The sequence below is a fragment of the Vombatus ursinus genome, unplaced genomic scaffold, assembly GCF_900497805.2.
Source record: "Vombatus ursinus unplaced genomic scaffold, bare-nosed wombat genome assembly UNPS02014791.1, whole genome shotgun sequence".
In the NCBI taxonomy this organism is placed as follows: domain Eukaryota; kingdom Metazoa; phylum Chordata; class Mammalia; order Diprotodontia; family Vombatidae; genus Vombatus; species Vombatus ursinus.
Genome location: NW_020954569.1, coordinates 72,116,273 through 72,140,938, shown reverse-complemented (window position 1 = coordinate 72,140,938; position 24,666 = coordinate 72,116,273). Strand labels below are relative to the sequence as shown.

Sequence of the window (24,666 nt, the reverse complement as noted above, 5' to 3'; positions counted from 1 at the left end):
TGTCAGCATCATTCATAATCATAGGAAACGTTTCACATTATAGTACTTACTTATATCATTGGCCACCATTCTGCATGGTTTTTGGTTTCTCTATAAGAAGTTAGTGAATAACAATTTTACATAGAAGTCCTTAAAATAATTCAAATATCAAATTAAATTTGTTAAAATAGTCTCAAGATGATCTTGATTTATTTAAAGGAGCAAGGAATAGCATAACTGATTAAATATACTAATATATCTTTTTCCCATTCTGTCTTTAGTTCACTCCCTTGCTGATATATATGTAAAATATTTATATATAAATTTATATATGCATGCATGTATATATGTATGTGTATACATATGCGTGTGTGTATATATGTGTGTTTGTGTGCACATACACACACACACACACACACACACACAGAAAGGGAGACTGAGAGAGCTCACATTTTCCAGTGTCAGTGCTGGATTATATGAGGGAGAGTGACAAACTGGAGCACTTCCAAATTCCACAATGGTGAGTGAACTCCAAATCATGACATCTAGGAAGGCACACCCTGGAAAAGGATGAGTTGATATAGATGTAGAAGTGAGGGTGATTGTTTTCTTCAGATATTTGAAGGGTTGAGGGTGGAATGACAAAATGAATGTTCCATTTTTTTCCCATATGATGTTTAATTTCCCACATAAACCAAATCTTTTTAGATGAAAGTAGAAGGACAACAAAAACAAGCACAAAATAAAACTGTCAGTTTCTATGATTGTCCAGTTCCCTCAGTAGTGATTACAATATATGTGTGTGTGTGTGTGTGTGTGTATACATATATATGTATACACAACCCCTCAGGAATATATACACACATATATGTATGTCTGTATGTATACACACATATATACAATACATGTGTGTATGTTTATATATGTATATGTATAGTATGCATACGCATATGTGTATATATACATATATAATGCTTTGCAAATCTTAGGATGTATAAATCCTCGCTATTATTAATGTCCTCCTCATCCTCATTATTTTTCTAGCACCTCAATATTCCTTGTAAATATTAAATCAGGCAGACAAAATAGAGCTTTCTTATGCGCAAAAGAAGTCTGTACTGGAAGCAGAACTATTTTGAATATACTTTCAAGGTATCTTAAAGTGAGGAAGATACCAAAAGAATGGGAAAAGACAATAATATTACCATGCCAAAGTAAGGAAGAAGACATCAGTAATTTCTATACACACTTTCTTACTTCTATAAAATCTTCATAATAATGGTATATGGTAATGAGAATATTCATTGAATATGCAACCAAAAGTAAATTATTTTGATTCATTAAATTAAAACTAAATAATGAAACTTAAGTATAATACTTACCTATACTATTTTTTTGAATTTATTTATTTATTTTTAGGCAATTGGGGTTAAGTGACTTGCCCGGGGTCACACAGCTAGTAAGTGTCAAGTGTTCGGTCTGAGGCCAGATGTGAACCCAGGTCCTCCTGACTTCAGGGCCGATGCTCTATCCACTGCGCCACCTAGCTGCCCCTACACATACTATTTTAAAACTAAAAAATTATCATTAAGTATAAAAAGATTACTTGAAAGTTAAAAATTTGAGCATTTACTTTTTAAAGTTATATCCTGGGCACACTTGGTACAACTTATACACAAACCTATGATCTATATATTGAGGATATTCATGAAGAAGGATGAGAGGCAGTGTGCTGTAGTGGATAGCTGACATTAGTGCCAGGAAAACCAAGCTTAAAATCCCAACTCTGATACATCCTGACTGCAACCCTGGGCAAATTACTTAGCCTCTCAGTGCCCTAGGAAACTCCCTAAGACCACAGATTGCAAAGAAGCTGTTGACCTTTATTAAAGAGAGAAGTTTTCACATATGGGAGTTCTCTGTACCATTAAAATCCCTGGTTCAATTCTTATCCCTATCTGTGATGAGAATATGAAAAGGGGGCAGGTTTTTATAGTAAAATTTCTATGGCTGATCACATTATCACACATGATCAAAAGAAATAATGGATATAAGATTCTATTGTGTTTATGGCTTTTTCATTACATAAAAAGAATTAGTCCATAAAATATCACAAATGAGTATTTTAAGAGAATCTACAATTTCTTACTTACCACATATCAATTGTCTGATAGTAATAGCAGAAAGAGCATAAAATAGGGGGCATGCTTGCTGAAGGTGTTAGCCAGGGTCATTAAGCTGCTCTGCACAGAGTCCAAATGGAAAAGTGATTTCCTATAAAAATGAATTTTCTAGTTCTTTTTTTTTCTCTTTGCAAATGATTTTTTGTTTACTACTGCAAGGAGGTCTCCATAATGAGAATCATAACCATTCAAAAAAGAACAGATTGGCAATCAGTCCAAACAGGAAAAGAAAGTGGTTGAATAAGGCATATTTCTAAGATGCTGTTATGTGACTGGATAGGCAGTCATTCTGTGGGCTGACCATTAGTTTTTTTTCTTCTTATTAGTACATATATGCTGAACATTTAGTACATATATCCATTGCAGTAGGGCAACAAGGTAAGCCCAAAATGGAATAGAAAGAAGGAAATGTTTAGAATATTGCACAATACTTCTGATGATCTCAAATTGACATCTCTCATCACACATAGACATATGCATACACACATACAGATTGTAATTTTTAAGTCAGATATTCTCCTAGTGACAACCTATGTCTGTGAATTATGGAACATCATTGTGTTTGAAGACTCAAAATATCAATTTAATTAAAGGACAGTGAAGAAATGCAAGAAGATCTAAGTTATGGTGTATTACTAATAATAACTCAATAAGAAATGGAATAAAATTAATTAGGTTGTCACAGGCAAGGGGTTTTGTAGAAAAGATTCATTGTGGGTTTGCATGTTATGACTTCTCAGGTCTCTTCAACTTCTTGAATTCTAGGATTCTAATGAAAATTTAACTTACCATTTTTCCAGATCTTATTTAGTAGATTTATATGACATTAATCAGTTTTTAACCTGAAAGTAGTAAGACATTTCAGACAGTACAATCTATATATAGTATATGGGTATACACACAGTGTATATAGGTATATATACATATGCATATATATTTAAACACAGTGTATACAGGTATACATAAATATTGTGTATATATACATATAAACACTTGTATATGCATATATGTGTATATATACATGCATGTGTATATGAGAGAGAGAGAGAGAGAGAGTTTTGACCTTTTTCTAGAACAAAAATTATTTCCTTTTTAATCATTATCCTTGAGGGTAAGAACTAAATCTCTTCATCTACCAAAGCATAAAGTGCTTTGCACATAGCATATAGTTAATGAATACTTATCAAATTAGAGAAATAAATTCTATGATTCAAATTTTGGAAGGATTATATTAGAATACTCCTCCTCACTCTATTATTCTATGATTTGATAAATTCTTATATAATTTAATTCTCCACCTGAAAATTGATATATAGACCTTTGAGATAAAATTTGAAACAAACTACGAATACTTGCTAGTACTATTAATACTAGTACCAGTAATGCTATCACTGCCACTACTGTTACTACTACTGTTTAATACTACTACTACTACTACTACTTTCAAGTATACAAAATTATTTTTAGAAACTCTGAATTGAGAGAAACTTTTTAGATGTTCTTGTCAATTATATTTACTTTTTTCTTTAAAATAGTGATGCTTTTCATTTATACCCAGAGAGTTATCCCTTATAACAAAGAATTTTAAAAATAGAGGGAAAAAAGGTAATTGAGGAAATCTAATTAATATATCAATCCAGTCTGACAGTATATGCAATGTCTCACAGCCATATTTCCTCTGGCTGTGTAACAAAATGAGGATGGTAGATTCTCCTATCTCATCTTCAAGGCTAAGCCTGATCATCATAAATACATAATGCTGAGTTTTTACTTTTTCTAGTTATTTATTTTTACTCTTTCCATTGACTTTGTTGTCATTATTAAATGGTATTTTTCTAGTTCTGCTTACTTCACTTGGCCTTAGTTCATGTAAGTCTTCCATAGTCTACAAATTCTCCCTCTGCTCCACATTTATAGCCCATTTGTAGTCTATATATCAATGTACCACAATTTCTTTAGCCATTATCTGATCAATGAATATCTGCCTTGCTTCTAGTTCTTTTCTATTATAAAAAGTTCTGTAATCAATATTTTAGGGCATATTGGACTTTTAATTCTCTCTTTGACCTCCTTGGCACATATATGTATATATGTATACACACACACACATACACACATAGACACCACACACACCCCACACATATATTTATGTCCAGCAGCAGTCTAGCAGTGATTGTTAGGTCAAACTGAATGGATATTTTAGTGACATAATTCCAAATTGTTTATCAATTTATGTCCTCAGCATCAGTGTATTAGTGAGCTTGTCTTTCTACAATCCCTCCAACTTTTATCTTTCCATCTTTTTTCAACTTTGTCAATTTTCTGATATAAGAAGAAACCACAGAGTTGTTTTTATTAAAACTTCTCTTATTAACTTGAGTAATGTTTAATACTATTGCTAATGCTTTGAAATCTTTTTTTTAAGGAACTTGTGGTCCTGTACTTTAATCACATCAATTTTGGAATGTCTTTTAGTGTTTTTGCTTGTATTGGTTTCCTTTGTATCTGAGATATTGGACCTTTATCAAAGATGTGTATAATACAAAGAATTTCTTTCCCCCATCAGCCACTTCCCTTATCTTCATTGAATTGAACTACTTCAAAGAACCTTATTCTTAAAGTAAACAGTGCTAATGCTTTATTGAACATTCATTACATCTGATACCAGATTTTAAGAAAACAAACACTTGAAATTTAAACATAACATTATTCTGGATAGATAGATAGATAGATAATCTCCTTTTTAACAATGTTAAGAAAATCCAGAAAAAACACATACCATAAACTTTTTGTACTATAGTGAGGAAGATGCTTATCTTATTGTGAATATGTAAAATACATGAGATCACAGGGTCTTATTCTGGTTTAATTTCATATTTAACACACAGCTAATTATATACTGATCATAAACCAGCCTACATTTCAAACTATTTTATCAGTTTCTCTGGTTGCAAAATATGAATTTTTTTAAAAGATAAGTTAGAATCATAGAGTTTTAGAACAGAAACATATCTTGCTAAAATTTTTAACTTTTTTTTTCATTGTATAGATAAATAAACGAAATGACAAACCCAAATTCATCTACCTAGTGTCAGAACTAGGATAAAAATTTAGGTCTCCTGACTTTCTGGTAAGAATTTTTTCCCCAAGCATATTCAGATCTGAACAAAGGAAAATATTACATTTTCAATATTAACAAGTGTATTACATTTGCATTTAATTAATGTACTAGCTAAATTGCCATATCTAGGAATTTAAATTATACCCCAAAATGAAATAAAGGCATAGTTAGCTTATAACAAATGTTTTGGTTTCTTTCCTTCCAGATCAGTATTAGGAAAGAGTTTCACTGTTAGTTTCTTCTAAACTTATTATGAGTTTTCTGTGACTCTTTCCAAATACTTTTATACATTTTAGATTGTATAAATATTAACATGGGAACATGGCATCACTGATCCACAGAGCAATTACTTATAAGCTAATGGCCACTTCTATGTAAAACCCATTTTATTTTATTTTATTTTATTTTGGCAATAGGGGTTAAGTGACTTGCCCAGGGTCACAAAGCTAGTAAGTGTCAAGTGTTTGGTCTGAGGCCGAATTTGAACTCGGGTCCTCCTGACTTCAGGGCTGGTGCTCTCTCCACTGCGCCACTTACCTGCCCCTAAAACCCGTTTTGAAATAGGATCCTTTTCAGGCATACTAAGATCCCTCTTTCTTCCAGTTATTATTTTTCTTCATTCCTCTCCATTCCATTATCAACTACATACAAAATAATTAACTGTTCACTGAAAGTATAATATGGAGTAAATCACTAAATTTTAAAAATATAGTGGAACCTTCTAAAAAACAAAACAAAACCAACAAAAAAACCCTAAGTACTATGAATATCCTGGAAGCCTTTATCAGGCTAATATCCTAGAGGAAGAAGTCATATTCTAATTGGAATGTTGGGCTTTAAACACATATTTTTCTTTGAAACAAAAATATTCATATGAGAGTTGATTGTATTGAAACGTTTCTACTTTACAACCAAAAGTATAATTTTTCTACCAGCTGGTTACAGTAGCTCCTCTAAAGCATAAGGTTCTCATTGTTTATCTGCTTAAAGGCTCTCATCCTCAAGGTACAAAAGGGACCTGTAGAGAAATGTGTGGCTCAGTAGCTTTGGGGGTTAATTTAAATTCAGTGTTTAATATCATTCCAATAGTTTACCATGAAACAGAAACCTGAAAAGAGTATCTCCTACCTTACAGAAAAAAAAGAGAGATTAGGAGCTTTTAATATATGAAGCTTGCAATGTATACTTAAGGATGCTTATACTTTGAGTTTAGGATATCCCACCACTATCACCAACAGTACCACCAACACAATCCACTCACACCCTTCCTCACCCTCCCACCCACAAACATGCATACACTGGGCTCAATAAAAGATATTTGACAACCCTTCGGAGTCCTGCAGAGGTGGCTGGGGCAGCACATGGCCCCTCCGAACAGGGCTTCTTAAACGTTTTCCACTCACGACCCACAGTTTAAAACCAGTTTGCGCAAACTAAGTAGTGCATAAAAGGGTTTGAATAGGAATCCTTCTAGGATCAGCCAGACAAATTTGGAGTGAACATTGTGAATAGAGACAAGTTACTAGATACTCATTACTTTTGAGATCATGATGATTGATTGCCAATTCCTTACAAATATTGTATTTTGGAAAGCCCAGAGAAGGAAGACTATGGGAAGAACTGAGATTTCAAACCTTACTAGTAACAATGAGATGCCTGACCTTCAGGATTTTTAAAGCCAACGTTGTTCATTTCATTTTCATTGTAATAAAAAGTTCATTTAATCAATATTTGAATGAGTGGTTCTTTTGGGTCACACAAAATTGCGAGAGATGAGACTATCAGTGGGATGAGGCCTAAGCCATGGAAGATTTATGAGTTATTATAGTTACTGATATCCCTAGACAGAAATCTGAGCTAAGGCAATAAAAAGATAGTTTGGAACTTTGGGGGCTTGGGCAGATTCCTTCCACTTATGCAAAGAAACTTACTACTCAAAGAGGCTTGGTACTGCTCATGTTTCTGAAGTTTCTCAGACTGGTTGGTGGATTAGGGCCCATCTGATTATTTGATGGTTTATCCAGCTATCACATGCCCAAGTAGCTATTTCGCAAACTCCTTAGTGACAATGTAAAGCAAATACTCCTATGAAAAGGGCACCGTTCTTTGCATAGTTCACCCCAAACAAAACAAAAACAAATAAAAAACAGCATTGGTTTGTGCCTTGAAGTTGCTTTTATCAGTTTAGTTCTTCAAAGCAAATGTAAGTAAATAGTGTCTTGATAAACTATTTTGACTGGCAGAACTTTATAGAGCATGATTTTCAATATATTTATTTAAGTATGAGTGTTCTGAAATCTGAAGAGGTTTGATTGACTCAACCAAGACTATATAGCTGCTTAGTGGCCAGTTGAAACTAGAACCCTGTCTTCGAAACTAATGCTTTCTTAAAGATTGCCTGGTTCGCCTTTATGCCTGGGAACTAGACATAGGGGTGCCAAGCATACATCCAGATTATCCACAGCAAATGGTTTAAAAGTCTTGATTTGTTGATCTCTTCTGCCCCTGTGGACCCAGACTAATTTAAAAACATTTTTGAAAGATTAATAATATTTTAGACTAATGTCTTATCTATGGCCTTGCCACCAAATGCTTCTAACCATTAGAAGTATTAAGTATTCAGATCTCCAGAGATTCTGCCCCTTTGGGACTTTCCCTGGGTCAGAGGTGTGTTGGTTGTATACTGAAGTTTGAGTATTCAACACCTTATCTCAACCTCTATGTATCTCCTGATCCCATTGAGGGCTTCATCTTATGCATCCATCTCTGCATGTGAATCTTACCAACAGCCTTGGTCAATCACCCTAGCCTTCCTGCCCCATATCTTTGACTTTTTATTTAGGAAATGATAAACAAACCAATATTCATTGCTATTGGGAAAAAGTGGGACTAGGGGTTGCTAAAGCCAGCTCAAGCCCACTCAAGAGAGTTAACTGTTAAATTTTCAGTGTCAAGCATTTATCCTTCAGGAATTAGCAAATATCACAAATCAGGGTTGAATTGATCATTTTGTTCATTGTATAGACGCAAGAAAATGATGAAGAAAATGTTAATAATGGAAATTAAATGAATAAATCATGCAGATAAAACTCAAAACTAGGTTGGACATTATTTATTGTTTGTTCATTCATTTATTTATTTATTTATTTGTTTGTTTGTTTATGTATTTATGTATTTACATATTTACTTATTTATTTATTTTCTGGAGAGCCAGTTGCTAAACACTTATCAAAACCCTCCTTGGTAGGACAATCTATTGTCCCACGAATGTACTCAGAATCATTCTGATTCAGAGTCAGCTCCTCATAGAATTTCAGGATTGAATTCTATTTTTTTCATACCTTTGTACAGGCTGTCCCCTCCCCTTCCCCACCATGTCTGCAATATGTTCTCTCCTTATCGCTCCCACTGGAAACTCCTAATTTCTTTTAAGAGTCAGGTCAACTATCGGATTTTTTTAAAGATTTTCCTGATTCCCCTTCTCCACCCCTGCACCAATCACTGGATAATTTTTTTGGGATGTAAACCATATGTAACCCCTGTGAAAATGCATGTCTCCCAGTATAATGTAAGCTCCTTGAGATCAAAGATTGTTTTCTTTTTATACTTAGGATAGTGTCTGGTACATAAAAGTTATTTAATAAAGTGTTTTTGATTGATTAATTTAGTATTAGCTGAATAACTTAATAAATATTACTACTGCTAGACTGTAGGAACTACCAAAGGAAACTCAATGTCTCAGAATAAGCCATGCACTAGAAGAAAGATAATAAATAATACCTATTTCTAAAGATTTGTGATTTAATGGGGATAATTCCTCTTTATACATATATAATGCACATTATTTCATCCCTATGTAATCAGTATGAATGAATTTATGTACAGTGATAATAACTCTGTTTACTAGTAGTAGTGGGGGGAGTCAGAAGATCTGAACTCTCATCCCAGTTCTGCTATTTTTTATTTCAGGTCATTTGCCATTTTGGGGCCTTGTATTCTTCAAAAACAAGAGAGGATTGGAACACAAAGCCTCTAAGTCTTGTTCAAACTACTGTTTTAAAGCTTTATGGAGTTAAATTCTTTTGGTCATGATGGCCTTAGTTATTCTAAGAATTTAATTAAAATTTATTTATTAAATTTATTTATAAATAAATTTATAAAAACTATTTTCTTTAGAATTTAATTAAAATAATATTGTACATAGTTTCATTTTTCCCCTCACTTCCATATGGCTTTGCTCAGGGCAATAATTCTGAGTAAATGCATTTACATGTCTTAAAAAAAAAAAGCCTTATATACTAATGCATTGATTGTGGAGTTGTGAACTGATCCAGTCATTCTAGAGAGCAGTCTGGAACTATGCACAAAGGGCAATCAAACTGTGCATACCTTTTGATCCAATGATACCACTAATAGGTCTATATCTCAAAGAAATTATAAAAAACGGTAAAAGGACCTAAACATACAAAAATATTTATGGCAGCTCTTTTTTGGGTGGGAAAGAATTGGAAATTGAAGAAATGCCCATCAATTGGGGAATGGCTGAATAAGTTGTGGTATATAAATGCAATGGAATACTATTGTGTTATAAGAAATAATAAGCAGGTGGATTTCAGAAAAACTTGGAAAGACATGAGCTGATGCTAAGTGAAATGAACGAAACCAGGAGAACATTGTACACAGTAACAACAACATTGTGTGATGATCAACTATGACTAACTCAGTTCTTCTCAGCAACACAATGATCCAAGACAATTTCAAAAGATTCATGATGGAAAATGTTATCTGCATCCAGAGAAAGAACTATGGAGTTTGAATGCAGATCAAAGCATACTATTTTCACTAATTTTAAATGTTTTTTTTTATTTTTTCTGTTTCTTCTTTCACAACATGATTAATGTGGAAATATGTTTAAAATTATTGCACATGTATAACCTATTTCAGAATACTTGCCATCTTGGGAAGGGGAGATAGCAGGGCAGGGGAGATAGCAGGGAGGGAGAAAAATTTGGAACTCAATGTCTTATAAAAATGAATGTTGAAAACTATTTTTACATGCAATTGGAAAAATAAGTGTTATTTACTTAAAATAAATTAAAATGAAATAAAAAAAGGCTTTCCTTAAATATTTGATGCATTAAAATGTAGGACATTGGAGAATTTGGAGTCAATAGACTGCCCACTAAAAAAACATCAACTTCTCCTTCCCTCCACACATACACTGGGTATTTGTGCATTTATATACCCCACGGCTGTTTCTAGGACTTCATTAGTACAAAATTCCCATGAACAACAAGAATAGATGGAATTCAATTTAACTTTGACACTTTATAATTCATGCTAAGCAAACTAACTTTACTAGAAAAGAAAGAGTAGCTACACATTTGTTGTTCAATTCATTCAACCTTAAAGAAATGAGGGATGTTGGCTACAGTTGCATTTTTCTACTAATTTTTTTTTCACTTGGAAAAACAACTTTATCCAATAAGGCGAATGTCGATAAAATTGAAGGATTCCTTTGTTATGACAAACAAAAATGTCTTATTTCTGTAGCTGATGAATGGACTTGTAAATGAACCAGGAATGAAAATGTGAATAGGTATTTGGTAGACTTACCCTTGAATTAACCACTTCCAAGGATATGTTCTGAGGGGCAGCGCTGGGTACTGAAAGAAAAAAACAAAGAAACAAAAAACAAGTAGAGAATGATTACTGGCAAAGTCAAAAAAAAAAAAAACAACACAAAATCCTTTGGAAAGACAGGGATGCATTTGTCATCTAATTATAATTATGCACTTAATTCAGGTGGCACTTCAAAGGTCCCCTGAAGAAATAAAAAGTAACTGCATCTGTTCACTTCTCCCTTTTAGAGTACCAGTAATCCATCTAGGGAGTCTCTGAAACAGTTCATCAAGAATGTGCCTAATGTGACACCAAATACTGCCATTTAATTACAGTTTTCAGCTGATAACCTTCCAATGGAAAGAAATGAAAACATTTGGGAAATTTCTTTGCTTCATTTAAGATGCTGAGCATCTCAAGATCTGCATGCTTTTATGGTGGATTATTTCATTCTAATGGTCACCCGTATTGCTAAATCCTGTTAATACAATTCCTTTTTCTCTCCTAAAATGGGGAAAGGATTCTAAGAAACACAGCCCATATTTTAGTGGTTTGTAACGAAGGAAGTGTGCCAGAGAGATATGCTGGTTTTTAGTAGCATGTTTATAGTCAACTTCTCAATTATTGGGGGGGAAATTTATCTTTTTTTCCTCTTCTTTTAAAGAACTTGTAATCCTTCCTTTCTTCTTTACTCACCTCCTTTTACATACTTCTTTTTTTTCCCCGTATTCTTTTCCTGCATTAGCAGCTACCTTAGGGAACCAGAGGAAGTGTATGTAATAGAGACCTATTGTCTTTCAATAGTTAATGAGTCAATGTCTGAAACATTAAACCATAATTGCATTAGAATCATATTGCAAACCAGTAAATATATAAGCAAACATATAATCTCAGATCTTTTTAGTAATAGCTAAATAGAAAATCCCTAGATTTAACATAATTTTCTCAGTTACTTTCTAGACATTTTAGATTAGTTTCTTTTGATATCATTCACAACTCCTGTTTTTCACTTCAAGTTCTAAAATGAAAAGCTGACACCTCCCTAAATAGCAGATCTCATTTTTTGATATTACAAATGATCTTTATACTTGAAAAAGTGGGTAAAAACTAAATTAGAGAGTATTCTACATTTTGCAAAACATATGTTCACCCCATCCCTAGTGTATAATCCATTCAGTGCAATATATTTTCTCTCAAAAATAGGGCAAGGAAACTACTTAGAAATGCCACTCATGTCATATTTTAGTTGTGTGTACATAAGGCAGGATGCCAGAGACACACACTGGTTTGTAGCAATACAGCAGCTCTTTGAAAAATACATTTAGTCTGTCACTACCAACTGTCATTCTTGACACTTTTCTGTAACTCAAATGATACTAAGACAAATGGGGAAAAATGATTTTTCAAAAGAGTACAAACTTATAAATTATTAAGATTCTAATTGAATCAAAATTCAAGTACTTTTTGATTCCCCTCCTATCTATCCTTAAATACAATATTTTTAAAAAACTACTTTGACATTCTACACTTCAAATATATTTCAACAAGCTCCATTATTTCTATTACACAGTTTAATTCTCCCCTTCCTCTCTGGGAATGTTCTTGCTGAGTACGGAAAAGGGAGACACCATCATTATTCCTTTTGTCATTCCACATTCAATATTTCCTCTCCTTTTCCACCCCATCCTCCAGATAGTGCTTTTTGCGGTTATCAGAGCTCTAACAATAATACTCATCTATGCATGTTAGCTGTGTGACCCAGGGCAAGTCACTTAATCTTGTTTACCTCAGTATCCTCATCTGTTAAATGAGCTGGAGAAGGAATGATATACCACTCCAGTAACCTTGCCAAGAAAACCCCAAATGGGGTCATGAAGAATCCAGCAGGACTGAAATGACTGAACAACAACAATGTATCTTTGACAATGCAGCATTATGGTACTGGAATGGGAGTTGTACCTACAAATGCAGCTCTACACCCAGGAACAGGGAAACAGACTAGTCATAAATGAAGTCCATCAAGTTCTCTGTAGAGGTGGAGCTATCCAGGAAGAACTTAAAGCAAATCTTACAAATATGGAGATGTTTAACCCCTCCCCTCCCCCAAAAAAAAGAAAAAGAAAAAAAAACTTTTTTTGGAGAGTATCTAGAGTATCTAGTTAACTGTCAGGATTGATTAAATTATGATGTCATTTTGTGGACAAAGCCTGAAAACATATAGCTTAAAATTACACTCAAATGAAGTTGAAGTCTTACCATCATTTTTCTTATAAACTTATACAGTTTTATAAAGAGCTTATTAATAATACTTAATATCTCTATCTAAGTACAAAAAAAAAGAAAGAAAATGTTTAAAAAGACTAGTAGTTTCTAAAAACCATAATGGAGTTCTACTCGCAAATAGAAACATAGAATGCGAGCTTCTTGAAGGCAGTGATACTTTTCATTTTTGTCTTTGTATTCCAGTGACTTTATAGTGCCCAGTATCTTCTAATAGTTCTGGCTTCTAATTCTAATAATCTGGCTTCTAGTTGCTTGTTTAATATAAAAATAATTTAGGGTTAGAAATGACTTTCACTTTTCAAAAAGGACACAGAATTTATTAGAACAAATGGAAATATGATTCAGAAGCCTTTTACTAACTATAACTATTACATTAAAATTCTAATATTGGTACCACAAAATAGAAATATGAGAATATTCCAATTTAAACTTCACTATTTCTTCCCAATTTGGTAGATAGGATAGGATCTTGATCCAATAATTCACAGGGAATCATCAATGAGGAAACTCCCTCTACCAAAACAAGATGATAACTTCCCTGCCATTTCTAATCTTGAGAGTTGTCTAGAGAACTTAGGGGGTATGGGACCTGTCAGAATCACAGAATCAGTAGGCTTCAAGGGGCAGAACTTGAACTCAGATGTTCCTGGGTTCAAGATCAGCTCCCTATGATATTATGTTATGCTGTTAAATTTAGTAAGAGGATGAGAAGAGGATGTATGATAAAATGCATTTCCAAAACATGTAAATCATCAATATTTTGATTTCCACTAACAACAAAACCAATAATAATAACCAGAATTTATATCAAACTTTGGGTTTGCAAAACAACATATATATATATATATATATACACATACATATATATATACATATGTTTATACATGTATAGATGTATAAGTATGTATACATGTGCATATATGTATTATAAATGCATATTTACAACAAAGCAAGTTGTGAATTAGGTGTTATCATCCCCATTTTACAACCAAGGAAACTAAGGCTGGAAAAATTATTTGCCCACAGTCACAGAGCTCATTTAGTGTCTGAACGCAGGTCTTCCTGACTTAGTCTGCATTTTGCCCACCATGCCAACTAGCTGCCTCTCTATTCTACTCTACTTTTCTTCCTGAATATAACCTGACCTTATCAGCTAGTCTATATTTGACCTGACTTTCACTCATATTAATTTCTTATTATATCTAATTATTAATCTTTACTTATTCCTTTATAACCACTTGTTGACATTGAAATAAATATTAAAGGCATAACTTTATTACAGGCACTGAAGTCCTAGTGGGTAATCAGATTTTTGAGATCATAACATTCCCTATATAGGCCTCGAATGCCACTTAGCTTGTGGTTAAAGTTTATACTCATACTTATAAAAATCTATTAGTTTCTCATCTGTGGAAGGTTGAGAATCTAGACGGCCAAGCATGATTTCTCTTCTTTATACTGCCAGATCTCAAAAAGGCTTGGGAATATTTTGCTTCAAGGAATAAGATGCAAATATCATGGCATGATAAAGGCATTAAAAACCATAACAAGCCAATGTGTTTTCCCTGCATGATTATCATCTAGACTTCTAAAGGGCAAGCACTTAATCTATTTTTTTAATCTATCGAAGCTGGCAGTACGCTGCCTTTGAATATAAGATGAAAGCATATTCAATTCCAGGGGTGGGCCTGTGGCCTTGAGGCCACATGTGACCTTCTAGGCCCTTGTATGTGGCCTTTTGACTGAGTCCAAGTTTTACAAGGGGATTTGTTCTGTAAAACTTGGACTCAGTCAAAGGGCCACACTTGAGGACTTAGAGGGTCACATGTGGCCTTGAGGTTGCAGGTTCCTCACACCTGAATTAGAACATATTTCAAACTAAATTCTCCCTACCATTTGTCTACCCTGATTTAAAGAAGGTAAAATAGATAAAAGATGGTAAAATTGGTCATATTGTGTGTATGCATATGCGTGCACATGTGTGTGCATGTTTGGTAGGGAGGGGGATCGCAATACCTATCTGGCCTTATCTTTAATAGCACTCTTTAAATGTCAGCTTTAACTGCAGAAAGGCAGAGGGGAAGGACCTGGCTCAGTGCTTTGCTCTTCAGCATGTGAAGTTATTCATCATTTACCAAATGGTTCATTAAAGATGTCTAGTATGGAAACTCCCCTCAATATGGCAGAACAAAATAGTTTGAAATGTGTTCTGATGGGATGCTTTGTTGTTTTGAAGGGGGATCTAATTCTCAGATTAAGAAACAAATACCGGTGCTCATAGGGACTTTAAGTCATTCCCTAAAAATGGACTTGGTGTCATATACACCCAGGTGGCATGTTTGGGAGTATTTTAGGTTCTATACTTAGTGTCTTTGTTAAAGAAAATATGAGTGTCATTGGACACACTAGCATCTCAAGATACTTTCAGGTCTGCAGACACTCTCACTTACTGAATCTCAGGGTAGCTTCCTGTATTTATCCTGCTCTGAAAGAATTGTGTTTGTTTATTTTGTTGCTCTTAGATGAAACTATAGCATTGTCTTTCATAATTATTAATTGATGGATAACTTCTCTGAATGATATCTTTGAAGTCAATCTGGAACCTGATTTACTACAAACATTGGCTTCTCAGTCTAGAGTAGACCAGTAGAAATTGGACATATTAGGTCACTGTTGGCTTAGGAGACCAAGGATATTGAAGAGTTAATTATAAGAAGACATTTTTACCTACAAGAATCACAAAACAATTAAAACAGCAATGAAAGTTTAACTGGGTGGAAACTTTTAAAAGCACACTATCAGAGAAGAAAGAAAGATTCTGTGGTAGAGAATTCAATTGGACAAACATACTGTTTTCCAGTAGACTCTTCTCAAAACCTGCCAAATTTCACTCTTTCTCTTTCCAGAGTTACACATTGGAAGGAGAAAGAAACAAGATGTTACAAGAACAGAGATACTATTAGAATTAGCTTGTACTTAGCTATAATCAGCACAGGCTCACAAAGAAAAGGCCCTGTGGCTGTGCTTAAATGGTGTTATTCAGTAATTTTCAGTTCTGTCTGATTCTTTGTGAACCCATTTGGGGTTTTCTTGACAAAAATACTCAGGTGGTTTTCTATTTCCTTCTCTAGCTCATTTTACAGATGAGAAAACTGAGGCAAGTGACTTGCCCAGGGTCACACAGTTAGCATGTGTCTGAGGCCAGATTTGAACTCAGGAAAATGAGTCTTCCTGACTCCAGGCCTGGTACTCTATCCACTGTGCCACCTACCTGCCCTCAACCTCTTATTTTTATTCAGTTTAGGATGACTGATTGGTTGTAAATTAATTCAGCCAAAACTCATGTCTATAGATTAGGTATAACCTAAGACTTGTGTAGCCATTTAGATCAGCATTTTTTCAGTAATAAAAGCAGTTTGCATCCATGTTTGCTGGTATGGAGTAGTATCTGATTCTGAAAGCTTTTTTCTCTAGTGACATCCTAGTTATTCCTAAAGAGTTGAAACATTTCCAAAGGATAATTTTTTGGCTAATGAGAAATAATCTATCTTTCTCACTTATGACATTTAAAACCAAAGTGGAGAACAGGGCCACAGTACTACAGTTCAGAGTGTGAATTAAATCTACATAAATTATGTAAAATATTCATTTTCACTTGTTTTCTTTTGTTTTTATAATTATAAGTGTGAAGTAATTTATTCTGCCAAGATTCACTCTGTACAGCAAATGATAAGAGAATTAGATGGATGGGCATAAGAATCACTTTAAAAATAATATTGAAGAGGTGTCAAATATGAAATAATAATTTTTTAAAGTTAGAGCTGCAAATGAGCCAGAATCTGCAATGCAAATAGTATCATGAAAGGGGGTTCAGGGAACATGAGTCTATCATCCATTTCAATAACATGCTTTACTTCACATGGCATCTTTTCACTTTGTTTAATGATACACGTCCCTTCCCTTGCTCTATTGACAAGCTATGAAGTATGTCTACCCGTATCCGTATGGCCAGGTTTAAGAAATACGGGTTAGTAAGGCAACAAGAAGTCAATGTGTCTTCTTTTTCTTCATTTTTTTAACTAAACGGATCAATAAGTCATAGCATCACATAAAGCATAGCCACTTTAGGAAGTAATGAGGTTTTTAGAATCTTTACAACAGCATTTCTCGATCAACTCTTTTTTCCTCATCTTCTCACATCTTAAACTATGTTCCTCTACTTTCGTTTCACATTAAGTTTTTAAATATTCTCTTGCCTCTAGTTCTCTTCTTTCTTTGAACAGTAACATATATATATATGCATTATATATATATATATATATCAGATCAATTTCTCTCTTTTTCTCGTTTGTAGGATTTAAGGAAATCTCCCTTTGTTGAGTTTCTCTGGCCCTATGTAATCTGTAAACATACTTGATATACCTTAACCTATTCCATTTTGTTTCCCAAATCTAACTCTTCTAAATCTACAGGTATTTTCCATGGATTTTTATCATTCCTAATTGAAGAGACAAACTCAGCCAGGAATTGGCTGGGTGATTTCTCTTTTTTACCACCTTTCTTTTTTTACCTTTCATAAAAAATAATTAATAAATAAAAAAGAATACACCAAGCATGCTAAATCAAATTACCTTCCAAGAACACTATTCTTTTTTCATATTTTTTAATTTTTTTTTTTAGATAAGGGAAAAAATGAAATTGAGATCTCAGCAAACACTAAAATTTATAGACTTCCTAATACACTATGGTCTCAGTGTATGATTTTAAACTTTTAAATTGTTTATGTATTTTAATATCTCCTTCATATCCAATTATATACTCTTCTTCCCTGTCCCCTATCCAGTGAACCATCCCTGTAACAAAGTAACAAATGATACAAAAGAAGAGGAAAAAATATTTCAGCAAAATGAAAGAGCCCATTCACTGAGTCTGACAGTAAATGAATGAATGAATAAAAAAAGTATTTATTAAACAACTACTATTATATGCACCATCTATGATTCTGGGGTCTGCAAGTGCAACCAAAAAAAAGTGAAACAGTTCATGTATTCAAGTAACTTACAATATAAGGGAGATAACACAAATAGGGGAAGTTGTGGCCAAGGAAGAGAGCTTTTGTTTGGGGAATCATGGAAAAATTAGATGGAGTCATACAGCAGTCCATTATAATGTCCTTTCTACATTTTTTTCATCTCTTCATTAGGGACAAGCTTAAGCATTACAATTATAGAGTGTTAAGTTAATTCTAACATTTAATGGAAATACGGTTGAAGAGAGCCCCAATCTTCTTTTAATTTTTATGTGCACTTTGGAAAGGACCGTAGAATCATAGATTTAGAGGTAGAAGGGAACTCAGAAGCCATCTCATCCAAATATCTCATTTTACAGATGAGGAAACTGAGGCTTAGAGATGTTAGGGACTTGTCCAGGGTCACACAGTTAATGAGTGCCAGAGGTAGTATTTGAACCCAGATCTTCCTGACTTGAATTTCAGTATTCTATCCACTAGACAGTAAAGAGTTTAAACAAGATTTGTTATAAATGGTTCTACCATAATTACGTAAGTTTACTTCTTTTATATTAACATTTAAAATATATGGTTTTCTTACTTCTAACTTACCATCAGAAAGTGTCACGACTGTGAGATCATCGGTGGATACCCCTGGCCCATATCGATTATAAGCCAGAAAGCGAAGGGTATACTCTGTAAATTTTTTCAACCCTTCTAGCTTGTAAGACAGTCCATCAACCTCTATATTCTGGGAAGATAAAAAAAGGCAGAAATTGTTATTAAGAGGAACATTAAAGCAGATATGGCAGTGATTCTGTGGAATAAATTTATATTAGACTTTTGCTCACCAAACTACACAGTTTAAATCCTTATTTGAGTAGCTGTAAAAGGTAACTTGTAACATAGACTTCCTGACTGAAGCACCGTCCTCTGTAGTCTCCTGCTAATGTATCACTATACTATTTTACAGTCATTAAGTTCCAATTTACTTTACACTACACAATACATTTAGTGGGTTTTTTTCTCCATAAATTGACTCAACACCAGAAAGCATATTACTAACTCAATGGGAAGAGATCTGTTTCTGTACTACAGAAAGAATTAGACCTTATGGAAAAAAAAAGATTCCACTTTTATTTATTACTTAAACATAAACAGAAAGTGAGCACACAATATTGAGTGACATTATACACATTTTTTGTTTGAAATATTCAGAATTCTATGATGGAGGTCAGTATTGTTTTCCTATTATAGCTGAGGTGTTGAAGGTCACCACATAGGGTCATAAACTTAGAGCTAGAGGAGCCTTTTAAAAGTTGTTGATTCTAATGCCTTCATTTTACAGATGAAGAAACTGAGGCACAGAGAAGTTAAATCACATGCCCAGGCTAGTAAATATCTAAGTTAGGATTCAAGCATAGGTCTTCCTCATTCTAAATGTAGCACTTATTCCACTGTATCACTGACCTTCCTCAGCAAACAAGTGGCACCACTTCAAAGTCCATTTTAAATCAGTTTGGGATGGAGATCCAAGTAGCTCATGAGTGGCAGATAACTTCATCTCAAAATTGTACATGTTTGTCATGATGACCCTGAGTCATCTAGGTCCTACTTGAGGAAGCAATAAATCATGTAACATATCATAAGAAGTTTCAATTACCAATGGGCAATATTAAAATGAAGTATTATACCTGTTGTGATGTAAACTGGGAAAGTTAGGTTTTATAATATTTTAATTCTTTAAAAAAACTCAGTGGTTAGGTATTTGGTTTAAGTGATTAAAATTACCAGATGTGAGGATATCATACACATAAAGCTTCAAGGACCATCTTTAGTTGAGCTACCACAAAGTCATGTGGGTAGAGGATGACAATCAGTCACCAAGTTTTTATTGAGTACTTACCAGGTGCCAGGCACTGTACTATGTAACGGGCATACAAATAAAGGGGAAAAACAAAACAAAAACATTTCTGCCCTCAAGGAACTTGATTCTAATGAGGGAGAGAATATGTGTATACAAGATTTATACAGAGTTGATGTGAAATATTCAGAGGAGGGAACGCATTAGCAAATGGGGGGTGGGGGGACTTCCTTAAGGTGAGATCTGAGTAGTCTTGAAGAAATCCAAGGAAGTTAGGATGTAGAAATGAGGAGACATGTCAGGAACATTTCCAGCATGTGGAACAATGACTGAGAAGTCACAGAGATGGATGAGTCATGTGCAAGAAGAATCAAGTGGGCAAGGAGCTAGATTATATAATGTGTAGGAGACTGAAGTGCAAGAATCTAGGAAAGGTATTAAGTGACCAAGTTAGGAAGAGCTTTAAAGGGCAGAAGTTTTTAAGAGCTTTAAAAGAGGATTTATATTTGATCCTGGAAGCAATAGGGAGTTAATGGAGTTTGTTAAATAGTGGAACAAAATGGTCAGATCTACAATTTAGAAAAGTCACCTTAGCAGTTGGGTATAGAAGGTAAATTCAAATGGGCCAAAACTTGAGGCAGGAAGACCAGTTGGAAGGCCATTGGTATAGTCTAGCAGAAAAGTGATGAGGGCCTTAACTAGGTGACGACTATGTGAGTGGAGAGCGGGGACATAGACAAGAGATGTGACAGTAGAAATGACAAGATTTGGCAATAGATTTTATACATGCAAAGTGCATTTGAGGATTTAAGGATATCATTGAGTTTGCAGGCTTGGGTGACTGGGAGGATAGTATTGTATTTGACAATAATAGGGAGGTTTGAAAGCAGGGAGGTTTTGGAGGAAAGATAATGAATTCTGTTTTATTCTTGTTAAATTTAAGATGTCTACAGGACATCCAATTGGTACCATGGGATTGAAAATCAGGAGAAAGATTAGGGCTAGAGACAGAGATTTGTATATCATCTATATAGATCTGATAATTAGATCCAGGGGACCTGATAAGATCCCCAAGTTAGAGATCGAAAACAACAACAACAACAAAAAAGTCCAGGGCTGAGGAGGAGAGTCTCAGCAAACATGCATGGTTAATAGGCATGACAAAGATTATGATTCAGCAAAGGAGAATAAGAAGGAAAGATTAGACAAATAGGGGCTTTAACTTCTCTTGAAAAATTCTTAATTGTTTTCTAAAATGGCTGGAACAAGTCACTGCTCTCCCAGCTCTGAATTAGGCTTTTTTTCCTCCCACAGTTCCACCTACACTATTTTTCCCATCTTTTACTCTTTTGTGAATTTTAGGAGTATGAGGTAATATACTGAAGTTATTTTAATTTTTATTTCTATAATTGTAAATGATTTTGAGTAATTTTCAGCTGGTTGTGAATCATTATGTTTCTTAATTTGAAAACTGTTTTTATATTTTGTCCACATATTTATAGGGAAATGGCTTTTAATTTTATAGACCCCTTCACATAGAAAATAATTAGAAATGAAACTAGCTTTCAGGAGGCTGACACTGATGAAGACAGTGACCTCTGTATTAATATTTCTATATTCCAAGATGCCATATAAATGTTAACTTTCATTATTATTTCCCAGTACCTATAGCTGCTAACATATAGATGCTTACATAAATTACTCTTATTTCCTACACCACCCTGCCTTTCAAGATATGTACACATCTCCCATAGAGTTATGTCTATACATCTCTAAATGTGTATTATACACACACATATTTTCATTTTTTTAAAATGATCTTTAGAAGGCCTAGATCTACACCAAGATTTTATAATTCCCCACTTCCTGTGTGAATCCAACAGCAACAATTATCTGTTTACCATGTAAGAAAATTGGCATCTCCTATATTGACTTCATTCTAATGCCCATTTACCTCCCCAGCTCCCTGTGTTCCAACAACCTAGAATCCAATTAAATTACTCAAACTTTCAATAACAAATATTTTAAAATTAATCAACTATCCACTTAATTCGCTCACTTGGACTAAACACTCTGCTCAACTGTATGAAGCTTCTGGAAGATTTTCTTACACATTTTTCCAGTGCAGGCACATCAGTGCATGCAGAGTTATGATGCATTTTGTTGCCTACCTGTTCTTTTCCAGTAGAAGCCTCAGTACAGAACAATCTGTAACCTTGGACTGGACCATTTGCATAGGCAGGGGGTTCCCAGGAAATAAGAATTGAGGTAGGTGAGGTAGATATAGCTTGCAGGTTTTCAACTGGCCCTGGGACTTGCACTGTAGGAAAAAAATGACCAATGTAAGAATTTCTCATTCCTCAAAAAAAAAAAAAAAAAGAAAGACACAAAGTTTTCTGGTACATTATAATGTATATGTATTTGATATATACACGCATGTATGTGGGTATGTGTGTGTGTGTTTGTGTGTGTAACTGCACTTTTAAGAAGTATCTGTGCTGTAAGTTTGTAAGTTACTAAATATTTAACATAAAGCTATAGAATCATAACATTTTAGGATGGGGAAGAACCTTGGAGACTGTTTTCTCCAGCCCTCTTATTTTTGCAATTGAAAAAACAAAAGCCAAGAAGTAAAGCTATTCGCTTAATGTCATATAGGTGGATGCGGCTGAGGCTTAGACTGCAGAACCAAGTTTTCCTAACACCTAGTTTGTTGTGTTTCTCACCATATCACATTGACTTTAAAGTCCAGGAACTAACTAATTAGTGTTAGAGAAGATCTATTCAGAAATGTTATGAATCAGGATTTTTATTTATATGTCTAACATAAACTATTAGAGGTAGCATGGCCTAATGGCCAGAGCCAGCCTTCATGTCAGAATTACCTGGGTTCAAGTCCAGCCTTCTGACACATACTATCTGTGTGATCTAAGGTAAGTCTCTCATCCTCTCAGTGCCCTAAACAATCCTCTAAGACTGTTGCTGAGTTGCTTAAACTCAGAGGGTTTCTTCACTGGGCAGCTCCCTGAACCAAAGAAATCACAGGTCGTGACTCCCTTCTACTCCTCCTCCCAAGATTACATACATTTAAACTGTGAAATAAGCACGTTCAAGGACATTTTTATAATCTGCAATCATTCTTATATGCTAGCACTGGAAATGGCAGGTGTACTGCTATAAATTACAAGTATAAATTATTATTATTACTTATTGTTACTGACAGCCTTAATCTTATCTAGACCAAACAGATGCTTAACCTTTGTAGTAGATATGAAAACAGAATCCTAATTTATGAATGTAAGTGGTCTTTTGTTAGTTAAATATTTTGCTGAATATTCTTGTTTAGATTGATTCTGACGTTACACGTCCACCACTTGAAAGAAGAAATTTACTAGAGGATTCCTTGAAGGTTTTCATCTCTACAGCTTCCCCTCAACCATTGGTTTTCATAATGTCTTCCACGGAATTAGCCTGTTTGATAGGCAGTTATTGCTTCCACACTGTGGGGGTTAGGTGTGTGATGACCCTATGATCTGGAAAATCTGCGTAAAAAAGTTTTTGGCCCTCCCTTTGTATTAGGGAAGTCTATTTTTTTTTCCTTTTTCTTTTATGGGGTGTTTACAGTAACATTGTAAAATTTGGGTTAAGTATTTGTTCATGGGCTCTGTGTCATCCGCTGGCCTTCATGTGCTTTCTGTGGCTTCCACAAAACTCCGAAAAAAAATCCCATAATATAGGAAAACTTCCGTGATGTATCAAAACTATAATGCAAAAGTCACAATGTGGAAGGGATAGCTGTATTGCTATGTTGGTTTTTTTTTTAAACACTTGTTTCCACTTGAATGAAATTCTTACTTTGCATCACCATCAAGGCCATCTACAATATCAAATCAAGGACTGGGATTCATGGATATAAAACACAATGCATATGGTCATCTACAACATACACACACACACGTGCACACACATAGCTCATAGACTCAGACACATACATACCCACACAACCCTCAAGAATGTCTGTCTTTTGACAGTGTAGGGTTTTCACCCTACAAGATTATCTGGCCCATGGTATTCTTCTAGTAGAAGAGGGTTGCCCTTCTGAGACACTAATCTTTGACCTCTCCCCCAGAGCAATTGGAAGGAGTCAGGGCAATGGTGTCTCACCTCCATATAGTTTTCTTTTTCAAATTAGATTTTATGTCATTGTTAATATAAAAAAAAAACATTCCATTTGAAGGACGAGACAAAAAGAAAATAGTTCATATAGACACTAGTGCTACTCATTTAATAATAGGATTAAGATGCTGGAATATAAAATTTTTTTAAAAGTGTCCACACATAATTTTCAAGAGAAGAGAGATTTCAAGCTCCTTCCCTACAGCTACCTTCAAGGGATCAACACAAAGACTTCAAAGATAAATTGTTGCAGCTTTTGACTTCCGACCAAAGTTGTTAACAAGAAAAGAGGGGATATGGAGTTGCAGGAATGGGCTAGATCAGGAGCTTCACTGCAGTATGGAAATGCCTTACAAATCCCACCTCCAGGGTTCACCAGACTACAGATTTATACAGCTGGGATTTGTATTCCATTTTAAATTTTACAAAG

At 34.3% G+C, this 24,666-nt stretch overlaps 1 protein-coding gene across 1 annotated transcript in view; it reads right to left on the bottom strand.

Moving 5' to 3' along the window:
* DCC (DCC netrin 1 receptor) overlaps positions 1–24,666 on the bottom strand; it is a gene marked incomplete at its 5' end in the record, with an annotated part of 954,021 nt that overhangs the window by 338,311 nt on the left and 591,044 nt on the right. Inside the window, 3 exons of the mRNA XM_027869065.1 lie at positions 10,900–10,949; positions 18,809–18,947; positions 22,232–22,380. Of these exons, the coding sequence (XP_027724866.1) occupies positions 10,900–10,949; positions 18,809–18,947; positions 22,232–22,380 (338 nt within the window). The remainder of the gene's footprint in view (positions 1–10,899; positions 10,950–18,808; positions 18,948–22,231; positions 22,381–24,666) is intronic.